Raw genomic sequence first — 21,381 nt, 5'->3', positions numbered from 1 at the left:
GACGGAAGACCTTAACTAGAAACTCATTGCGAGCAATGAGAGGTCTTCCGTCCGATTCTGAAAATAAAAACGAAAATTCAAGCTGAAAAAGTGATAAAACAAATTCAGACACTCTGGAGATTTAACCCTGGTCGTCGGCGTGAAAATCCAACGTGCTAACCATTAACCATTCACTTTTTTGCATCACTTCCTGTCACCACCGGAAGTAACGCGACACACGATTTTCATACGATGCAAATAAACTGATGACGGACTATCAGTCCTGAAAGTTTCAGACTTCAGTCATTCATTGTTGCCGAGCAATTGTGAGAACAAATTCTAATTTTGAGGACAGGAAAACACGCGACCGGAAGTGAATTTTATAAAAAATCTCTAGTGTGTCTTTAGACATTGCAGTATCTACAACATGTATTAAAACATTTCAATCCTTTTCTATAAGCGATATTTATGAGAAAGTTGAATATCGAAATAACGTATTTTATCTCCTAAAACCGGAAGTTAACGTTTTTGTTTCCGGAGGAGTCTAACATATTTCAAAACAGCGAAAGAGATGTAATAAGGTGATGCAAGTTTCAATTTAAACAAGAAAAGTTGAATATTTTGATTTCTTTGATCACTTCCTGTGACGACCGGAAGTGACGGCTGACAGTTTAACCTAAATAATTTTGCCTACTCTTCAAGGTCTACTACTCAAATAAGTTTGTTGTCTTAATCTCTTACCGTTTCTAAGATCTCGCTCAGATATTTTCTCACTTTGAGGACAGAAAAACACGCGACCGGAAGTGAATTTTGCAAAGATATTTGACGTAACTCTAGACATTTGCAATCTATATAACATATGTAAAAATCATTTCAAATACTTTACCTATGAAAGATATTTATGGGAAAGTAAAATACTCAAAATATGTAGTTTTTCTCTTATAACCGGAAGTTGTCGTTTTTGTTTCCGGTGGGACCAACATATTTCGAAACTGCGAAAGAGTTGCAATAATGTGATGCAAGATTTGATTAAAAAAAGAAAAGTTGAAATTTAACGATTTCTTTGAACACTTCCGGTGACGACCGGAAGTACTGACGACGAAAACCAAGGTAATTTCGAACATCTAGAAGTCATGGTCTATCATCTCTAACAAGTCTCCAGTTCATATCTTTAGCCGTTTCTTAGATCCTTCGAGGACAAAATTTCATTTTAAAATCAGGAAATTGTCAATAACTTGGCACTGGAACCGAATTTACCAAAAAACGGAATTTTATATAAAATTCATATAAAGACCTTTTATCCCTGAAAATTTCAAAGAAATTCATTGAATAATTTTCGAGAAATCACGTGCACAAAATTTTGTCTAAAAAAAAAAGAATAATAATAATAATAATAATAATAATAATAAGAAACAATAGAATCACTATAAGGTCTTCCGTGGAGACGGAAGACCTTAATAAGAAACAATAGAATCACTATAAGGTCTTCCGTGGAGACGGAAGACCTTAATAAGAAACAGTAGAATCACTATAAGGTCTTCCGTGAAGACGGAAGACCTTAATAATAATAAGAAACAGTAGAATCACTATAAGGTCTTCCGTGAAGACGGAAGACCTTAATAATAATAATAAGAAACAGAGTAAAAACAATATGTTCCCAAACTTCGTTTGGGGAACATAATTAATTGATATTAAAAATTTCATTTGTAATTATCGTGAAGTGTGAATTTTTCATTCATGTGTCCATCGAGATCTAGAAGATAATTGATTGCGCTAGCCAAACAATGGGTCCTAATTAGACTGAATTAACGGTTAAGCATTAAAAACTGAAAATTGGTACATAATTATCACATTATTCATTTATGGTAGTAATTCACAGACAAACAAGGCATTTTCAGAATTTACTGTTTAATTTACAGTTAAACATATTTTGATCTTGTACATGTAACTAAAAATATGTTTATTTCTTATGATTTTGTAATAAATCTGAAGATTTTTTCTCTTCCAGAGTTAAAATGTTCTATGTATCATATTGTACATAATGAGTGGATCTGGTTTCAGAATTCCATTGTTTTCATTATTCTGGATTTTTAACCATTAATTGTATAAGAGCAGATACCACATGGACATTCAGACTATTACCTAAAGTCCTATACAGCTGAATTCGAGATAAATCCGTAGGAAAATCTACAATGGAAAGAAAAATCAGTCTTTTATTAAAATTAACACATAAATAAACGTTGTAACACCAGCTACTATACAATTATGTACTCTTTTGATGGTGAATATGGTTTGTTATTCACCAGAAAAATATCAATATTGACCGAGGCGAAGCCGAGATCAATATTGATATTTTTCTGGTGAATAACAAACCATATTCACCATCAAAAGAGTGCATAATTGTTTTATTATATAGTCAGAATTTGATTGAATAAGACATTGAAGGCTGCCTGACGATTCTATTTTCATTAACGAACTTCTGTCTTAGAAAAATAATCAAATGTCCAGATTACAACCTATATCTTCTGTATTTTCCTTTCCTGTGTGTAAGACATCGAAATGTTAAGAAAATAATCCTGCCATAGACTTGCGAAACAATTTTTCCTGTTCAAATATTCAGCTAACTCCGACCGTTGCAACCATTGTGCTCAATGTTGTTTGAGGTATTGATTGTGATGTCACAATGCCACTGCATGCGCACTGACCCTCAGATGAATACGGCTTCAAATCCGGTGAATATGTAGTGTTATGAACTGTTTGCATTTGTATAGATTATATAGGGGCTATTTATAGACTATATAATAAAGGTACTTATGCTGCTACCTACCTACTCACCTTGAAAAAAATATGAGTAGGAGTATACCAAACAAAAATAATCTTATGGTGGCTTTGTCCTTACCCCATGAGTTATGATTTGAACAAATTATCTACATAATGTAAATAAGCTTTCACATGTTTCATCTTCTCTGGCCCAGTTGTTCTTGAAATTCACCAGCAGATTTCTTTATGGTGCCATTTTTTCCACTAATTTATGATAATCTCTCGATGATGCTCTGCAGCAAGTTTTGTGGAAATTGGCCATGTGGTTCTTGAGAAGACAAAAAAGGGAAAAGTTTACAGATGGATGGATGAAGAGACAGCTATATGGATGAACAGACAGATGCTGGACAAAATGTGATCAGAAAAGCTCCCTTGACCTAAAAATCTAGTTATTTAGTTGATGGATAGGTAATATGCTACAAAAGAGTCAATGGTCCTGGTAATTAATTTGGCAATAAATGGTTAATTTCCACCATTAACTTACCATAAGTAGATGGAAAGCACAGGAAGTTGGCTATCTCTCTGGGAGTGAAGTAACGCAGTCGTAACCTTGACAACACCTCATAATCCTCATCTGTCCAATCAGCTCTGTTCTTCAGTTCTTGAGTTCTATCTTTTAATTCACTGGCTTCTTTCATATTCTAGTATACAACAAAAATTTTCATACTACGGTGTTTTATTTTATTCATTGAAGGTTTAACTTGTGAGAATAATATATACATGTATCTGATTGGTTTCCATGAAACTGTAATTAATGCTTATTTAATTTGGTTGAAATTCTTATTCACAGTGTTTATCTTTAATTGTTATGGAATTTGGAAAGGGCCACATAGTTCACTATCACATTATTGCACCATCGAGGTTTGGGTTGATAGTGCGATGAGCAATGGTGCGATAGCATGATAACGATAATGCGATGGAGTGACAATGTGATGATGATGATGCGACGGCACAATGAAGTGATAGCACAATTGTGCGATAGCAGTAACAAGATGGTTCGATGAGGATGGTACTATGACTAGGAAGTGATGTTCACTACTGCTACATCATGCTATCACACAACTGTCATCGCATTGTTGCGCCATTGTATCAATGTCATTGTGATATCTCATCATCGCGTCATTGACTCTTTAGTCGATGCTCCATGGTGTGATAGTGAACTACTTCGCCATATCCAGATTCCTTAGTCATAGCATGCACAAAAATATATTTTTTTCTGTTTATATCATCTGATTACATTTGTATCAGTATTATTGATAAGGAAGTCATTTTATCTATCATAAATAAATTTACCAATACAATTCAATACATATCATCTGATATCGAAATTCATTAAGTATCTTACCGCCACAAAGAAAAGAATTAAATTTGTCATTTTCTAGGTATCCACTTGTAAAATTCAAACAGAGGCATGGTTTGAATAATTATCAGCAATATAATTACTTACATAAATATTCTGAGACATTTGGAAAATGGACCCCGCCCCTTCCATAAAATGACCATATCTAGAATTAATGATAACAAAAACATAATGACTGAAAAAAGAAAGAAATATAATCCAAGACATCCAATATTTTTTAGAAAACATCTAACCTTTTAGTGAAGCATGTTGTCTTTTTCAAACATGGGAAAACAATGTCCATGACAAGAAACCTCTTCAGCTCTTTCTTGGTCAACAAAAAGGAATCAAAAAAGTCTGGGGGTTTGTCCTCTAGGAAATTCAACACAGGACAGCAGTTGGGATAATGATCGGAGTCGTCTTCTGTTATCTGTCTCATGTTGTGCCCCATTGTCTGTAGACACTGCTCCCTGCAGATTGGACATTTTGCAGCACTATTTCCCTGAGAAGTACCATGCAGCAAGTTTTTTGTATGTTTTTCCTCTGCTTTGTTAGATTGTTCTAGGTCAGTATTTTTGGTTGTACACTCATATTTACTTTCATCTTTATCAGAAACATTGTTTTGTGATGTATCACAGGCGATATACATTGTGGAAAACTGACCTTCCTCACTTTTTCCTGGCACATATTTCAAGTGATTTTCCTCTGGCAGAAAAGTCAAAATCTTTAAAAGCAAGTCTTCAATTAATCATTTGATATTATTTTAAACATGCTGTAAAGTAATTACAAAAAGTAAAGGCTGCAACATAAAAAATCAAAACAAAATACCTCTGCTGAAGTTTCAAAAGAAAACTTTAAAGGTGCTCTTTTAGCTATGAGGTAATACCGTAGTCTCGAATTGGGAATGTCAAACTGGAGTGGTGAAAGCATAAACTCCTGTATTGAATTCACATGTAATGATTAACAACAAATGATGGTTTAAAATCAGATAAATGAGAAATAATACATAGCTGAATGTCAGGAACATTTTCTCAAGAAAATTAAATACTGTAGATTCCTTATTTTTCGCGAGTACTTATTTTCGCCAAATGACTCGTTGACGTCAAATCGCGAGAACATTAATTTGCCAGTGAATGGCTGATCGAGAGATTTTACATTGATTTCAGCACCATAAAAATAAAAGCGAGTAATTTTATTTCGTGAGTGGCGCTTCTCACGTAATTACACAATAATTAATTCCTCGCGTATATTTAGGAATCTACAGTACCTGATATGCAAAGTTGCATTCCCTTAATGTTTCACGTAACTTCAGGCAAGTGTCAGATTCTTCAAAGCCTTTCACATTTTCAACAAGGATGTACTTTGGGCAGTTGTTTAACCTACATTAAAAAATTTGAATTTAGTACCTATTATAATATAATGGGAGATGAGAAAAATGCGATAGACCAGACTGGGATTCAAACCTGGGCCCCCTGAATCTCTAGTCAGGTGCTCTACCAACTGAGCTATCTGACCACCGGTGATCAAACCTGCCTAACTGCTATTTGGCCCCTGAAGACACTAACCCAGGCCCTTCCCTGGCAGGTCTTTCAACTATCACTTCCAGGGCATGGCACAGCACCAAATATAATGCAAGAGGAGAAAAATGCAAGGGACCAGACCAGGATTCGAACCTGGGCCCCCTGAATCTCCAGTCAGGTGCTCTACCAAGCTATCTGGCCACCTGGGATCAAACCCGCCTGATTGCCACATTAATATTAAGAAAACTGATTTCTACGACAATTTTCCACATAAAATTAGATTTATCCAGAAAAGAAACTACTGTTATTGCAGTGCATTGTTCAAAATTAATATACATGTTCTCATTATAGAGGGAGGTTGTTTATGGTATATTTCTGTGATGTACATTATAAGTTATATTATGAAATATGAACACAGGTAAAACTAAACTTTGTAATTAACATAGCCAGTGATACCTTGGAAGTAAGGACAACAGATGAAGGAATGAGCTGGTTCTAATGTCTTCAGCATCCAGTTTCTTACCAACTCTAGTGAATGGTTGACATGGAGGACTCATCAAAATCATGTTGATCTTCATCTCATCAAGCTTTCTGGCAGTTAGTGACTGAAGTAAATGTAATCAAAAATTTATTAAATACATACTACAAACACAGTCAAACCTCGTTATCTCGAACTCGAAGGGACCAAGAAAATCCTTCAATAATCGAGGATTCAAGATATCCTGGGTAAAACACTTAAGGAATAAGTAGTTGGGACTTCAAAATAACTTTCAAATATCCATGGTATTCGAGATATCCATGTTCGAGACACTGAAGTTCAACTGTATTTTGTTTTAAGTTTTATGTTGCAAAATTTCCAAATCTTTTTAAAAATAATTCCACACAGTAATAGCGAGTGGCGTGAAGCTCACTAGATTAATATGTAAGAACAGACAAAATTCAGGTTGAAATCTACATATTATTCAAAGAAATTTTAATGAGTCCACTTGAAAAAATTCTAAACTCTCAACAATTCTTTGCAGTGCATAGCAACATGGTGGATAAAGCATAGCAACAAATTACTTTATAAAAACAATTACAAAAAAGGTTTTAAAGCAATATTTCCATGCCACAAACTATAGTTTGCATCCTCACTAAACATAATTTTGGGATTTTGCATATGACATCATGCTTCCATCACTTACATGGCTAAGTATTAATGAATTTGTCAGCAATATTTCAGAAGTTTCGTAATCTCGATTCCAATGCATATTGAGTCTGCTATTTCTTTAGATAATCTAAGTCAGTGAATATCGTTAAAAAACAGTAAATAGTGCAGACTACAGATGTATCATCAGTTAGTGGCATTCAAAACAACATTTGTGAAGTGTAGAATTCATTTATTATTTGAAAAATGAAACTGCACTTGCCTTAAGGCCTAATGATTTTACCGTCAGATATATTAAATAATATATGCAATAAAGCCTTGAATTTTAAATTTCAATGCAGCTACAGTTTTAAGCAGCTATGGCTGTGAGAGATAAATAATTTCTAACCTTATCTCACTTGTAATTCATATGAGGCATTAATCTAATGTGGACATGAAACTTTGTTCTTCGAATCTTATAGCGAACATTGCTTGCAAAGCGAGCTCAATAGACTAACGTGCAAGAACAGAGAAAATTCAAATTAAAATCTGTATATTCGGCAAACAAATTTTTCTGTGAAACCCTCCCAAAATTCATTCGCTAGCAGGATTCCATGCGATAATGGCGAATAAACAGTCCCACCATGATCATATATTAAGGTTTAGTTTTTCCAGAGATTTTAAATGAAACAAAAAAATAATTGCATTTACTATGCCTTTCGTTAAATTGCAAAATGTCTATTTAGATTCAGTTACAGAAATGCAACTTACATACAACGTCATGTGATATGTCAATTAAAATCTAGACTGTCTCGTGTGGTTTGAAGTTTGAAGAGGCAGATCAAAGTTTGAAGCATAAGCTATGTAATATATAGAGTTAAAAGGTACTCTATATGTTTTGTATCATTGTTCTCATGCACTGAGTTACCCATGATCTATCAATTTCATGTTAATAGCACGTAATTCAACTATATTCTCATGCACTGAATTAGCCATGATCTATCAAAATTTCATCATACCATTTTATATAACCAATGAAAAAAGAGCACATGATTCGAAAAGTATAGCGCGCTGTATTTCTTGAACTTTCTACCTCGTCCATTCATATTTTGAATGCCATGGATGACGGTTGTGATTTTATGCTTGCGCAATTCTTATAGACACGGAAACAAAAATTATGAAGGAATATTCCTTAGATCAGTTAGGAAACCAGATGCAGGTTGAAGATTCTTTGGGAAGTATGACGTTTGATCTACGTTTGAACCTATTATGGATTTCGATATAAGAGCTATTTTAGACATGATGGCGTTAATTTCACCAGTCCCAAGGTCGACACGAAGGCGAAAAATGAAAGGTTTGTACAAGTGTCCGATCATGAAATTCAGCATTTGATAGACTCTAAAAAATATCAACACTCGTAAATATACCAAATGGCAAATTTAAATGTTCAGGCTATTAATCAAGGAGTAGCGTGTGGCACAGGAAAATGTCCACTTTTGTCCGAGATGAACAGCGATTCTCTGTTTAAATTACTGGATGCAGCGATTTGTGTTGGAATAAGAAAACAAGCAATATCCACCTCGCTCCCTGTACTACATTGGTGTGGTACGCTTTAAGTTTATGAGAGATGAAAATGTTCATTTATAAAAATGTGCGTGTGTGAATTCCATTTTGGATTTAAAAATTGACGTGCAAAATTTAGAATGTTTTATGTAGACATAAGGAAAGGTATACCTTCACTTTGTTTATATGTGTTCGTATTTTGCTTATAAAGTCAGCTACTTTGTTTATATTCTTTTTCTATATTAATGTAAGGTCAAGGGTCATTGGAATTGTTGCATCATTACCCTGGCATGTTCTTTCTTGATAGAGCATGGTTGTTAGAGCACAGTTAGTCATGGTGTATCAAAAATAAAAACGCAGTGGACATCAAAGAAAAAATGCCGCAGCAATGATACAAGTTAAAGTTTTTTTATGGTAATATATTACAACTGTGCTCACCCCAGCGGTGGCACCGTAAAACATATTAATCTTTATAAGGAAAACATAAAAGCATCTCACCTCTATTCCACAATCCATTAACTTGGTTCCAGGAAAGTTGTGTTTGTAAATCTTGTTTGCAGTTGTATTCACATCGATGGCTGCTACTACCTTGTGAGGTATACCACTGTCTAGAATTATAATGAATGGACTTTTTATCTAAATAGTGAGCGCAGCGAGTGGCACAAAGCACCGCTCGTCACTGTGAGCTCTTAAAGTAACACCTGGGCAAGGAGAAAATTCGGACTTTGCACATTGATCCAAATGAATTTTTTTCTACAGGAATTCTGGACCCACAATGCATCACTTGTTAAAGCTATGTTCTTGCGAGAATAACAACAAAAGTTCAGCATAAAAAAACTCACCTTGATTTAATGGATATATTGCAGATAAAATAGTAAACAAAACATTTTTCATTAACCAACACTATTCAGGCTTTGGTTCAATAATGCAACCTAAATACAACGTCATGGACGTCAGAGTCTATACGTACCAAATGTCACGTGCGGTTTGAAGAGACGGGTCTAAATACAGTTTTCAAACAGTACACTGAAAACATGGAAAAAGGTATACGCGCTCGCCCTAACAATCGCACCGTCGACATATTAATGACCTTACGAGAAACAGTAACCCCAGGTTTCAGGAATTTACTGAAAATTTCATCGTCATTAAGAGCATGCAAAACGAAATTAGAGAGGTTTAGAGAATTGCTGAATTCTTTCATTATCAGACTATTTACAAAAAATGAAACTACTTGCCCTAACGGTTTCACCGTCGGACATATTACATTGTACATGACGAATGACTAATCGTTTACCTTTTAAAGCGCAATGCATTCCACCTATTCCACTGTACAATTCCAAAACCTTCATTTTTTACAAAATAGTCAAGCTGTCAACAACATCACTGTGATCACATGGACTGGAGCGACTTCTCTTTCTTTTTCAAATTTCGTGTTCATCAAACCCGATTAAAAACAGCCTTGGTCATATCCCGACCCCATTAAAAAAAATTCTTCTTCTTCTGTCTGCGAAAAATAGCAAGAGAAAATTATCATTATATTGTAAGATTTATTCGACTCATAGGTTCAAGGAACAAGCATCTATGGAATGAAATAAGTTACAATCTGATGATGACAGTAATGGCGTTCCATCCGTGAACTACATAACCAATATGTAGGTGTCAGTTGACTTATTTTAAGCAATTTCTTGGGTGAAGAATACTAAACAGCTTAACAGGTATGTAAACAAGGACATAATAACTGAACTAAACCAATTATCAAACATATCAGTCTATTGAAGTGACACATCATGCAAGTACAAGTATGCAGTAACTGTTGTAAATGATTATATTTACAACTTCTATTGGAATGATACACTTGAGGAAACAAGCAGACCTACATATTTTTGGGCAAACAGGGGGCGACAGGTTACAAGGGAGAATTAATGTATTTCACTGCTTGGACTTTCTCCGAGATTTTGTACTGGTGATGCTTGCATGATGTGTCACTCGAGTGATTTGTACTAGTGATGTATACAGGCGCGGATCCAGGATTTTTTTTCCGAGCTGGGGGGGGGGGGGGTTCCATCCAAGTCAAAAACAAATTTCCAACCCAAAATTTTATTGACATGAAAAAAACCCCTAAATTCCTTTCTTGACAAGCAAAATAAAAAAGAAATTTAAAAAAAAGAAAGGAAATCCATTTCCCAAACTTGAAAAAAAACATCTATTTCGTGGTGGTGATGGTAGGGTCCACTTTTTAGCTCACCTGAGCCGAAGGCTCAAGTGAGCTTTTCTGATCACATTTTGTCTGTAGTCAGTCTGTCCGTCTGTAAACTTTTCACATTTTCCACTTCTTCTCCAGAACCACTGAGCCATTTTCAACGAAACTTGCCACAAAGTATCCTTGGGTAAAGGGGATTCAAGTTTGTTCAAATAAAGGGCCGAGCCTTCTTCCAAGGGGAGATAATTAAGAATTTGTGAAAAATTAATGGCATCATTAAAAAATCTTCTTCTCAAGAACCACTTTGCTTGAAAATGTGAAACTTATGAGGAAGCATCCTCAGGTAGTGTAAATTCAAGTTTGTTCAAATAATGACCCCCGGGAGTTGGGTGGGGCCACAATGGGCGATCAAAGTTTTACATAGGAATATATAGGAAAACTCTTTAAAAATCTTCTTCTCAAGAACAGCAAAGACATGATTGGTCATATTTACATGAAAGCATCCTTAGGTAGTGTAGATTCAAGTTTGTTCAAATCATGACCCCCGGGGGTCGGGTGGGGCCACAATGGGCGATCAAAGTTTTACATAGGAATACATAGGAAAAATCTTTAAAAATCTTCTTCTCAAGAACAGCAAAGCCATGATTGATCATATTGACATGGAAGCATCCTCAGATAGTGTACATTCAAATTTGTTCAAATCATGACCCCCGGCGGTGGGTTGGGCCACAATGGGCGATCAAAGTTTTACATAGGAACACATAGTAAAAATCTTTAAAAAAAACTATTTCTTAAGAACAGCAAAGCCATGATTAGTCATATTTATATGGAAGCATTCTTAGATAGTGTACATTCAAGTATGTTCAAACATGACCCCTGGGGGTCGGGTGGGGCCACAATGGGCGATCAAAGTTTTACATATGAATATATGGGAAAAATCTTTAAAAATCTTCTTCTCAAGAACAGTAAAGCCATGATTGGTCATATTTAAATGGAAGCATCCTCAGATAATGTAGATTCAAATTTGTTCAATTCATGACACCCCCCCCCCCCCCCCAAACCACTTTTATATTTAAACTTTTCAACCTTTCAAGACTGAACTGATTTCTGCTTTTTCCTAGCCATAGTACTCAGGTGAGCGATGTGGCCCTTGGGCCTCTTGTTCTAGAAGGGGTCCAAAGTCATTTTTAATTTGCTTCATCATATATTTTAATACCTCTGCAAAATCCAGGGGGAAGTCCAGACCCCCCCCCCCCCCCCCCCCCCCGATATTTTTAGCTCGCCTGATGGAAATGTTCAAAGTGACCTTTTCTGTTCAAATGTTGTCTGTTGTCTGTATGTCTATCCGTTCATTTGATACCTTTTTACATCTCAATGCAGAACCACTGCATGGGCCAATTTCAATCAAACTTGCCAAAAAAGCATGCTTAGATAGTATATGAATATCCTTTGTTCTAAACCATGGCCCCAGGGTAACTAAGGTTGGTCACAATGTAGGGGATCATGTGTAGAAAAAATCAATCTTTAAAAATTTTCCTCTCAGGAGCTGCAGGGCCAAATTTAGTGATATTGATATGCACGCCCCCTAATACATGTATAAAGTGCAGATTTAATTTTGTTCAAATCATTACCCCACGGGTAGGATGGAGCAACAAAAAAGGGGGGATCAAATACATCTATATCATATTAAAAAAAAAATATATGTTTACAGGGGTAGCAGAGCCACATTAAATCATATTAATTTGCAAACATTTCCAAGTTGTTTGGATTCAAGTTTTGAAAAAAAAAATGACTACAATCATAAAATAGATTTTTTAAAATGCACATAAATCGGGGAAAAAGTCTAAACCTCTCCTTCGTTATAACAACTATATAGGCAATTTTATTGAAGCCATCGCATGTTATGTGAATCCAGAGCTTAGTCAAATCATAACATGTTGGGGCTAGGTTTGATTGAGCCATCGGTTTTTAAAGTCTCATCCGAAGGATCCGCAACTTTCACTTCAAAGTGCCGAACACTTGGCGAAGGAACAGTTGCTACCTATTTTTTATCAACTTATGTCAGTCGCGGCCGGGGTTCGACCTTCCGATCACGGAGCGCTCCATCAAATGAGCTACCGTGAAAGTTTGTTCAAAAGAACACTTTGAAAAAGATTTTTCCATTTTTTTTATTCCCATGAAAAAACTGACCCAACTTTGGCTCGATCAAACCTAGCCCCAACATGTTATGATTTGACTAAGCTCTGGATTCACATAACATGCGATGGCTTCAATAAAATTGCCTATATAGTTGTTATAATGAAGGAGAGGTTTAAAGACTTTTTCCCTGATTTACATGCTGTTTCCTAGTAACTATAAGCCCTACTTGGACCAAATTTGCATGGATGATGCATCTAGGGATGGACATTACCACACTTGCTTCGGATGCTGGATCTGACCTAGATTTTCAAGATGAGTGATCAGGTTAAAGGTTTGGGAGCAGGTCTATTCTTAAGTAACTATAAGCCCTACCTGGACCAAACTTGCATGGATGATGCATCTAGAAATGGACACTACCAACTTGCTTCGGATGCTGGATCTGCATAGATTTTCCAGATGAGTGACCAGGTTAAAGGTTTTGGTGCAGGTCTATTCCTAAGTAACTATAAGCCCTACCTGGACCAAACTTGCATGGATGATGCATCTAGAGATGGACACTACCACACTTGCTTCGGATGCTGGATCTGACCTAGATTTTCCAGATGTGTGAGCACGTTAAAGTTTTGGGAGCAGGTCCATATCCAAGTAACTATAAGCCCTACCTAGACCAAACTTGCAAGAATGATGCATCTAGGGATGGACACTTTCATACTTGATTCGGATGCTGGATCTGACCTAGATTTTCCACATGAGTGACCATGTTAAAGTTTTTGGAGCAGGTCTGTTCCCAAGTAACTATAAGCCCTACTTGGACCAAACTTGCATGGATGATGCATCTAGGGATGGACACTACCACACTTGCTTCAGATGCTGGATCTGACCTAGATTTTCAAGATGAGTGATCAGATTAAAGGTTTGGGAGCAGGTCTATTCCTAAGTAACTATAAGCCCTACCTGGACCAAATTTACATGAATGATGCATCTAGAAATGGACACTACCAACTTGCTTCGGATGCTGGATCTGACCTAGATTTTCCAGATGAGTGACCAGGTTAAAGTTTTGGGAGCAGGTCCATTCCCAAGTAACTATAAGCCCTACCTAGACCAAACATGCATGGATGATGCATCCAGGGATGGACACTACCACACTTGATTGGGATGCTGGATCCGACCTAGATTTTCCACATGAGTGACCAGGTTAAAGATTTTGGAGCAGGTCCATTCCCAAGTAACTGTAAGTCATACCTGGACCAAACTTGCATAGATGATGCATCTTGAGATGTACAGTAACTCACCTGCTTCGGATGCTGGATCCGACCTAGATTTTCCACATGAGTGAATTTTAGCCATATTTTAACCAAATTAGCATGGATGATGTATCTAGGGCTGGATACTTCCAGACTTTCTCTGAATTCTGAATCTGACTTACATTTTCCAGATGAGTGACCAAGATAATTTTTTGGAGTAGCTATATAATATTATGGCCTGTTATGATAAACTTTGCATAGATGGTGCATCTAAGGATGAAAACTTCTAGACTTGCTTTGGATTTTGGAACTGACCAAAATTTTCTTGATTAGTAAACAGGTTAAAAGTTTTTGAGCAGGTCTATTTCCAAGTAACTATAAGTCCTACTTAAATCAAACTTGCATGGATATTGATCTTTGGATGTACACTAACTGGAAAAAAAATATGATGTGAAATTTGCATTACTTATAGATAACATTCGTCGAGGTGAGCTTCGTAATCTTTGATTACCTATGTTTTTTATTATAATGTTCAATACGTTAGATTTATACATTTTAGAAACATTGTTATGACCTTTTACATGTATATATACAAGTATAAGAAAATTGTTTGTCGTAGACATACATATAACGGTCCCAAAAATAGTTTGAATGAATATGTTTAGAGAGATACATTTTTATAGGCCTAACTATGGACCAAATTGTGTACCCTATTTCGAGCCATCTTGCAAATAATTGGGAAAAAACATTGCTATATTTTAAATACACTGTAAATCAAAATACAATTGAACTTGAATTTTTCACACGTACCTCTTCAGATCACGAGAAATCTTTGAATTGGCATATTTTTTCCTCGTCGACTATTCAAGAACGTGCAAAATTCCAAGTGTTCATAGAACATTGACGATGAAAGTTCTTTACAAAATAGTTATATTTGAATAATGTACATCTTCCGGTCTAATTTATTATCTTTTTTGTCAACAGAAGTGGTGCATATAAAATGGGGTAAAATATGCACCATTATCGGCTATGTACATTTGTCAACCTTAGGTATATGAAGTAGTTAAAAAAAATAAAATGTTGGTCTTTCTTAGTTTCTTAGTCCAGAATGTATAAGCCACTCCCTAGATGCCCCGATGGGATGCTTCTCCCGCCTTTTGATGGTTATTTAAGGGACGCAACACAGCGATTAAAGGATATACAGCATTTACAAACCAGAGAAGAGGATATACTTGTCAGTTCCTATCCTAAATCAGGTAAGACGGGTTTGTTAAATTTTACTCACCCCCCACCCCCAACATGAAGTCTTACACGAGTAAAAGTACCAGCCGAATATAAAATGTCAAATTCAGGTACGTAGTATCGTTTTTGAAAGTTTGGGGGGGGGGGGAGGGGCAGAATAAAAAAGACACCTTACCTGTAAAAATTTTGACAAGCAAAAAAAAGGATATGATCCGAACTCCAAAATCCTATTGTGTGTGTGTGTGTGTGTGTGTGGGGGGGGGGGGTGTGTATGTGTGTGTCGGGGCGGGAGGAGGGGGGTGGGGGGCGGCACTAGGTTCCAATTTTTTAGGTCACCTGAGTTTACTCAGGTGACCTATTGCTATCTGTTTTCGTCCGTCGGCGTGCGTCGTGCGTCGTCCGTCGTGCGTTAACATTTGAACATTTTCAGCTTCTTCTCTGGAACCACTGAACCAAATTCAACCAAATTTGGCACATAGCATCTATATGTGAAGGGGAGTAAAAATTGTGAAATTCATGACCCCTACCCCCCTGGGGCCTGAGGGGTGGGGCTAAAACCATCAGAATTAATGCAATCTTTAAAAATCTTCTTCTTTACTCCTGGGCATCAAGCAGGCAAACTGTTGGCATGAATGTAATAAGCATTGAGCCCTCTACCTAAATTGTGAAATTTATGGCCCCAGGGTCAGGGGTTCTGGTGCTAGGGTGGGGCTCTGTTGAATATGTAGTGAAAAGCATTATTCTTAAAAAATCTTCTCCTCTGCTCTTGGGTATTTAGGAAACAAACAATATGCATAGTTATGATGAGGAAAGGTGTCTCTTCTAAAATTGTGAATTTCATGGCCCCTGGGTCAGGGGTTCTGGTGTTAGGGCGGGTATCTAATGATTATATAGTGAAAATGCATTAATTATTCAAAAATCTTCTCCTCTGCTCCTGGGTATTAAGCCGATGAACTAAGTACATAGTTATGATGAGAAAAAGTGCCTCTTCCAAAATTGTGAATTTCTTGGCCCAAGGGTCAGGGGTTCTGGTGTTAGGGTGGGGCTCTGTTGAATATATAGTGATAATGTATTATTTCTTTAAAAAGCTTCTTCTGTGCTCTTGGATATTATGAAAACAAAATAAATACATAGTTATGATGATGAAAGGTGCCTCTTCCAAAATTGTGAATTTCATGGCCCCAGGGTCAGGGGTTCTGGTGTTAGGGCAGCGTTCTGTTGAATATACATGTATAGTGAAAATGCATTATTTCTTTTAAAAATCTTCTCTGATCCAGGGCAAACAAACTGAAGGCATAGTTATGATGGATAAGGGTGCCTATTCCTATGTTGTGAATTTCATAGCCCCTGGTCAGGGGTTCTGTTTTAGGGCGGGGCTCTAATGATTGCATAGTAAAAATGCAATAATTCTTTGACAATCTTCTCCTTTTCTCCTGGGTAATAAGCCGATGAACTAAGAGTATAATTATGATATGTAAGGGTGCCTGTTCCAAAATTGTGAAATTCATGGCCCCTAGGTCAGGGGTTCTGGTGTTAGGGTGGGGCTCTGTTGAATATATAGTGATAATGCATTATTTCTTTAAAAATCTTTTTCTTTGATCCTGGGTATTTAACAAACAAACTGATGCATAGTTATGATGAGTAAAGGTGCCTCTTCCAAAATTATGAATTTCATGGCCCCTGGGTCAGGGGTTCTGGTGTTAGGGTGGGGCTCTAATGATTACATAGTAAAAATGCAATAATTCTTTGAAAATCTTCTTCTTTTCTCCTGGGTATTAAGCTGATGAACTAAGAGTATTGTTATGATATGTAAGGATGCCTCTTCCAAAATTGTGAATTTTATGGCCCCTGCATCATGGTTCTGGTGTTAGGGCAGGGCTCTAATGATTACATAGTGAAAATGCATTAATTCTTTGATAATCCTCTGCTCTCTTTCTGGGTATTAAGTAAGCTTACTAAATGTAAAATTATGATGAGCAAGTGTGCCTCTTTCGAAATTGTGAATTTCATGGCCTCTGGTTTAAAACATGAATCCAATGTGGCGAAGTTGTTGCATGATACTCAGGTGACCTATAAGGCCCGTGGGCCTCTTGTTTTTCAAAACCAAATATTATTAATGCACTACCACATTACCATGATTTAAGAAGACTGCAGCAAAAACCGTGGATGCAGTTTTTTAAGGAACACTTTCAACTGTAAAAAGTTAATTATGTCGTTATGTTTGAAAAAATGTAGAAGGAGGCAACCCCCCCCCCCCCCCATACTACGTGCCTGTATTTTTTTTCTGGTGAGCTCCAATGGATTAAGGATACATAAGACTAAGAGGAGTTGCGTTTTGAATGTAATTCACATAAATTTCTAGTGTTAGTAACTATGGCAACACCGTTCATCAAAATCAAAAACCGATATATAGAATTATGTATTTTAGTGTAGTTTACTTGTGTGCCAAGTTATATTGAAATCAAACCAAAACTGTAGGAGGAGTAGCGTTTTGAGAAATTGTCTCAATCAGAGGGACGGACACCTTACTATCGCTTAAGGTCTTCTGGTCTCTGACCAGTAGGACTAAAAACTTGTCTGCAGCTACGCTTCTTTGCCTGATATGACCAGTCTTCGATTGTTCTGGTCAGCTAAGCTATTTTGCAAGGACTTATGGGTAAATAAGGGGCTTAGGGACAAAACGCGGGAAATACAAATTAGAGGTACAAGTGTAATTGTGATTGTTCAGATTGATCTATATTTTTTGAATGATTCTGAATAGAAATGAAATAAATAACATATCAGTAAAATGTAAAGAAGTTTTAAGTTTTCTTTAGTTCTGAAACAATGCGACTTTATGCCGTTTTCTATATAAATCTAAAAAAAAAAAAAAAAAATTGCACACGTTTTAACATTATTACAAAATCTTGCAAAATTTTCACAATTACCCTGGCAAACATTATTCAGGTTACCTAAATGAATATAAATCTATATAATATATTGTTGATTTCTGGGGGAAAAAAAGTTTGTGTTATTTATCCTTAAGTGCCTACCTGTACGTCAAAATTAGCGTTATATATATATACTTATATACTTTAACATTTATTTTATATGTTTCTCGGTTAATACTAGTTTGATAGTAAGTGATTATAATTTTAGATCAACTGATTTAACAGATCTGTCATGACGTTATTTTATTCACAGGAAGTCATTGGCTGCATGAAATTCTGTGTAGATTACTCAATAATCACGAAGCGAAATTCCCTCGAATGGAACTCACTTTTCTTGACCTAATACCCAATTTATCTCGTATGGATTCTTTACCATCCCCACGAATTCTTTACACGCACCTGCCCGTTCATTTTCTGCCAGAGGATCATATCAAAAACGGTAGGAAGATAGTCCACATTATCCGCGATCCCAGGGACATAGCTGTATCGGCCTACTACCACTTTTTGAATGAACCATTTTTCAGGGACTACATGTACATGACCACAGACTGGAACGAGCATCTTTCCAATTTTATGTCAGGCAGTAGGTGTCAGATAAACGTGCAATGCAAATGGACTAATATCCGTAATGTTTTAATTTCTTTTCTGAACTTTTACAGAAATATCTTACTACCCCATATATACTCACCGAACACTCCCCATTCAAACGGTAAAAATACAGCGTTGGTTTTTAGTCATTGTTGAACCATTTTTTATTCATAATTTCCACAGATTTCATATACGGGGAATGGTGCCAGTATGAACTTCAATGGGAGAAATTCTGCAAGTCCGGCAACGTTTTAGTACTGCGATATGAAGAGATGAAGGCTGTAAGATTTTGGTCAATATATCACAACGTGCGCCCTATTGTTTCAGATTCATACAATCTTTGTTTTGTTTGTTTGTTGTTTAACGTCCTTCTCGAGAATTTTTCACTCATATGGAGACGTGGCGTATATATTGCCGGTGTAGGGCTGCAAATTTATACCTATACTCGGCAATAAGGGGCCATAGAGCAGTGAGGGATCTTTTTCGTGCCAATACCTACTGCGACACGGGATCTCGGTTTGTACGGTCTCGTCCGAAGGGCAGGTCTCCACGTCCTACAGTGGATTCGAACCCGCGACGTTAGGATCAGCTCCGTACTCCGCGACTCTAGAGCAGACGCTCTACCCACTGCGCCACGCGGGCCACAATCTTTGTAAATAGCCCACAGGCACTTGTTTCGTATACGGGGCACCCCCTACCTATTTTTTCCACAAGGTACCTAACTCAATTTCAGGCATCACCGCTTCAAGCTCGTATTTGTTAATATATCAATCATTAATTTACTTTAAAATGATATCAGTCGCTTCGAAAGGCTTTTTTCTTGTCAAATTAATCGTTTCAGACGTCTCTGGTCGAGCCTCTTTATTGTAAACCACTCAATTATTTCTCGAAAATTGCCTTGATTCATAATAAGACTTTGAATGGGATACAAAAGCTTCTGGTTCGGGTTATAAATGTGAGATTAAACGAGATACTTCCGAGTATTCCATTCCGAGGTCTCTGGTTTTATCCTTCATTTTCATGAAATAGCCTTCTAAAATGGCATCCTAGAAGGCTCCATTTCCTTTTGCAATATTTTCTTTCACCAGCTTCTGGGTGATTTAGGGCGATTTATATTGGTAATAATTAAATCTTGGCAATTCAGTTAATCAATTTAAAATTAAACATTTTTGAAAAATATTCAAAATTGTGACATCGCCATTTATGTCACAACTAACATTCATGATGCCATGATTTTCTGATTTTTTTTCATTGATGGAATTTAAATGTAGTATCAGATGTTTTAAATCATTAATGATATGTTGTTTGTAACAGAAATATGATTGGTAAGAAAGATATTTAGTTTTAAAAGAATTAACATATATTATGAAACATCCTATTCGAAAACATTAATTCTTTGGGAGTTGTTTGGGCCTTTTATGTATAGAGTGTTATGTTTAGGATGAAGTAGAGTGTGTAAGAAAGATTGCTGAATATTTGAGCATACCATGTGACAAGGAAACTGCTTCTCGAATTGCATCTGAATGCAACATTTTTAAAGTCAGAGAGCGCAAGAAATCAAAAAGATTTGGATACATGTACAGGAAAGGTAAGCAAAATAAGCCCGAAAATCAAAATATAAGGAAAGGTGTTCTTTTGCTGGTCAAGGTCAATAGCAAAATGTTGAATCAGTGTTATGGCGATACTTTATACATGTAATTGTCATAAAAGACAAGGGTTTTCCAAATCGAATCGATGAGAAGTTTTTTGATGTTTCTGAATATTAACTTTTTTATGTTTCAGTAGGTTACTAATCATCGTAATGCTTGATATACTTACAGGAGAAGTAGGTGATTGGAAAAACCATTTCTCCTCTACACAACAAGAAAAATTCAGTTTGCTTTTTAAAGAGAGGTTGAGGGATTCAAGTTTAAGTACTTACTTTCAGGCAATGAAATCAAAAATCTAATATTAAATATTGCTTGTATTTGTTTTCGACCAACCTTACAAACTTAAATCAGTTATGACAATCAATAAAAACTGACCCTCTACTCACTCCATTGATTTTAATCTTGTAGACAGTGACACTGTCCATAATATATGTAACAGTAGAATATTGCTCCAAGTAAAAGTGGACCAATTGATGTCCTTTAGCACCGCCTCTTGCTACTTCTTGCTATTTTTATCTTTGTACATGTATATGTTATCATTTATCTACTGATTTTTAACTTGTTTCTTTGCCACTATCCTTGTCAATTTAGATGTGCCTGAACAAGTTTTTTTTTAGCATAATATGACTCTATCTCTTATGATCAGGGGATCTGTGTACTTAAAACTACACACCACTGATGTAACTTAAATTCTACTCATTACATTCACTATGTTGCATTTAAATGTTAATATGTAAAAAAAAAAAAAATTATGATTAGTTTACTAACCTTTTACACATTTTTTTCCTTTCAACTTGTGTGTATAGTTATCAGAATAGATTATACAAACTGAACAATGAGTTGTTTCTCTAAGTTACTTTATATAAAGTCATCATATCATTATATTACTATCAAACTTAACAATGAGCTAATTAGTTACATGTAAATTGTATTGATGTGTGTTATACATGCAAGTATTTACTTGTAATCATAATTGTTATATGCCATGCCTCTCGAGGCCCTAATTTGGAAATAAATTCTATTCTATTCTATAACGTAA

At 36.0% G+C, this 21,381-nt stretch overlaps 2 protein-coding genes across 3 annotated transcripts in view; one reads left to right on the top strand and one right to left on the bottom strand.

The window, feature by feature from the left end:
- Window positions 1-1,870: 1,870 nt before the first annotated feature.
- Window positions 1,871-9,812, bottom strand: LOC133188639 (tRNA (cytosine(38)-C(5))-methyltransferase-like). Its single transcript, XM_061324146.1, has 9 exons — window positions 9,642-9,812; window positions 8,846-8,955; window positions 6,115-6,263; window positions 5,406-5,517; window positions 4,967-5,074; window positions 4,393-4,862; window positions 4,247-4,304; window positions 3,284-3,440; window positions 1,871-2,166 (listed from the first exon to the last, which is right to left on the bottom strand). The coding sequence occupies exons 1-9, from the start codon at window positions 9,694-9,696 to the stop codon at window positions 2,057-2,059; spliced, it is 1,329 nt and encodes a 442-aa protein (XP_061180130.1). The 5' UTR covers window positions 9,697-9,812; the 3' UTR covers window positions 1,871-2,056.
- A 61-nt stretch (window positions 9,813-9,873) lies between these two features.
- Window positions 9,874-21,381, top strand: part of LOC133188648 (sulfotransferase 6B1-like) — a 35,797-nt gene continuing 24,289 nt past the window's right edge. The window contains exons 1-6 of one of the 2 annotated variants that reach the window (XR_009721311.1): window positions 9,874-10,062; window positions 15,028-15,189; window positions 18,359-18,688; window positions 18,877-18,974; window positions 20,134-20,281; window positions 20,514-21,282. Coding sequence is in view for 1 of the 2 variants with exons in the window: in XM_061324157.1 (XP_061180141.1) it covers window positions 15,042-15,189; window positions 18,359-18,688; window positions 18,877-18,974; window positions 20,134-20,281; window positions 20,514-20,641 (852 nt within the window). In the remaining variant the exon portion in view is untranslated. Of the gene's footprint in view, window positions 10,063-15,027; window positions 15,190-18,358; window positions 18,689-18,876; window positions 18,975-20,133; window positions 20,282-20,513; window positions 21,377-21,381 lie in introns of those variants that run through there. The other variant, XM_061324157.1, reaches the window with a different exon arrangement.

The sequence above is a fragment of the Saccostrea echinata genome, unplaced genomic scaffold (assembly GCF_033153115.1).
Source record: "Saccostrea echinata isolate AGI-Se365-2 ecotype Australia unplaced genomic scaffold, CSIRO_AGI_Sech_v1 ptg000001l, whole genome shotgun sequence".
Classification (NCBI taxonomy): Eukaryota; Metazoa; Mollusca; class Bivalvia; order Ostreida; family Ostreidae; genus Saccostrea; species Saccostrea echinata.
Note: the sequence above shows the minus strand (reverse complement) of the source record. Positions and strands in the feature narration are given on the sequence as shown.

Excerpts from the sequence above, each read along its gene's own strand:
- LOC133188639 (XM_061324146.1), bottom strand. The coding sequence starts at position 9,696 with ATGAAGGTTTTGGAATTGTACAGTGGAATAGGTGGAATGCATTGCGCT. Across the intron at positions 4,863-4,966 it reads CTTTTGAAACTTCAGCAGAG|ATTTTGACTTTTCTGCCAGA; the intron begins GTATTTTGTTTT and ends TTGCTTTTAAAG. Across the intron at positions 4,305-4,392 it reads ACAACATGCTTCACTAAAAG|ATATGGTCATTTTATGGAAG; the intron begins GTTAGATGTTTT and ends CATTAATTCTAG.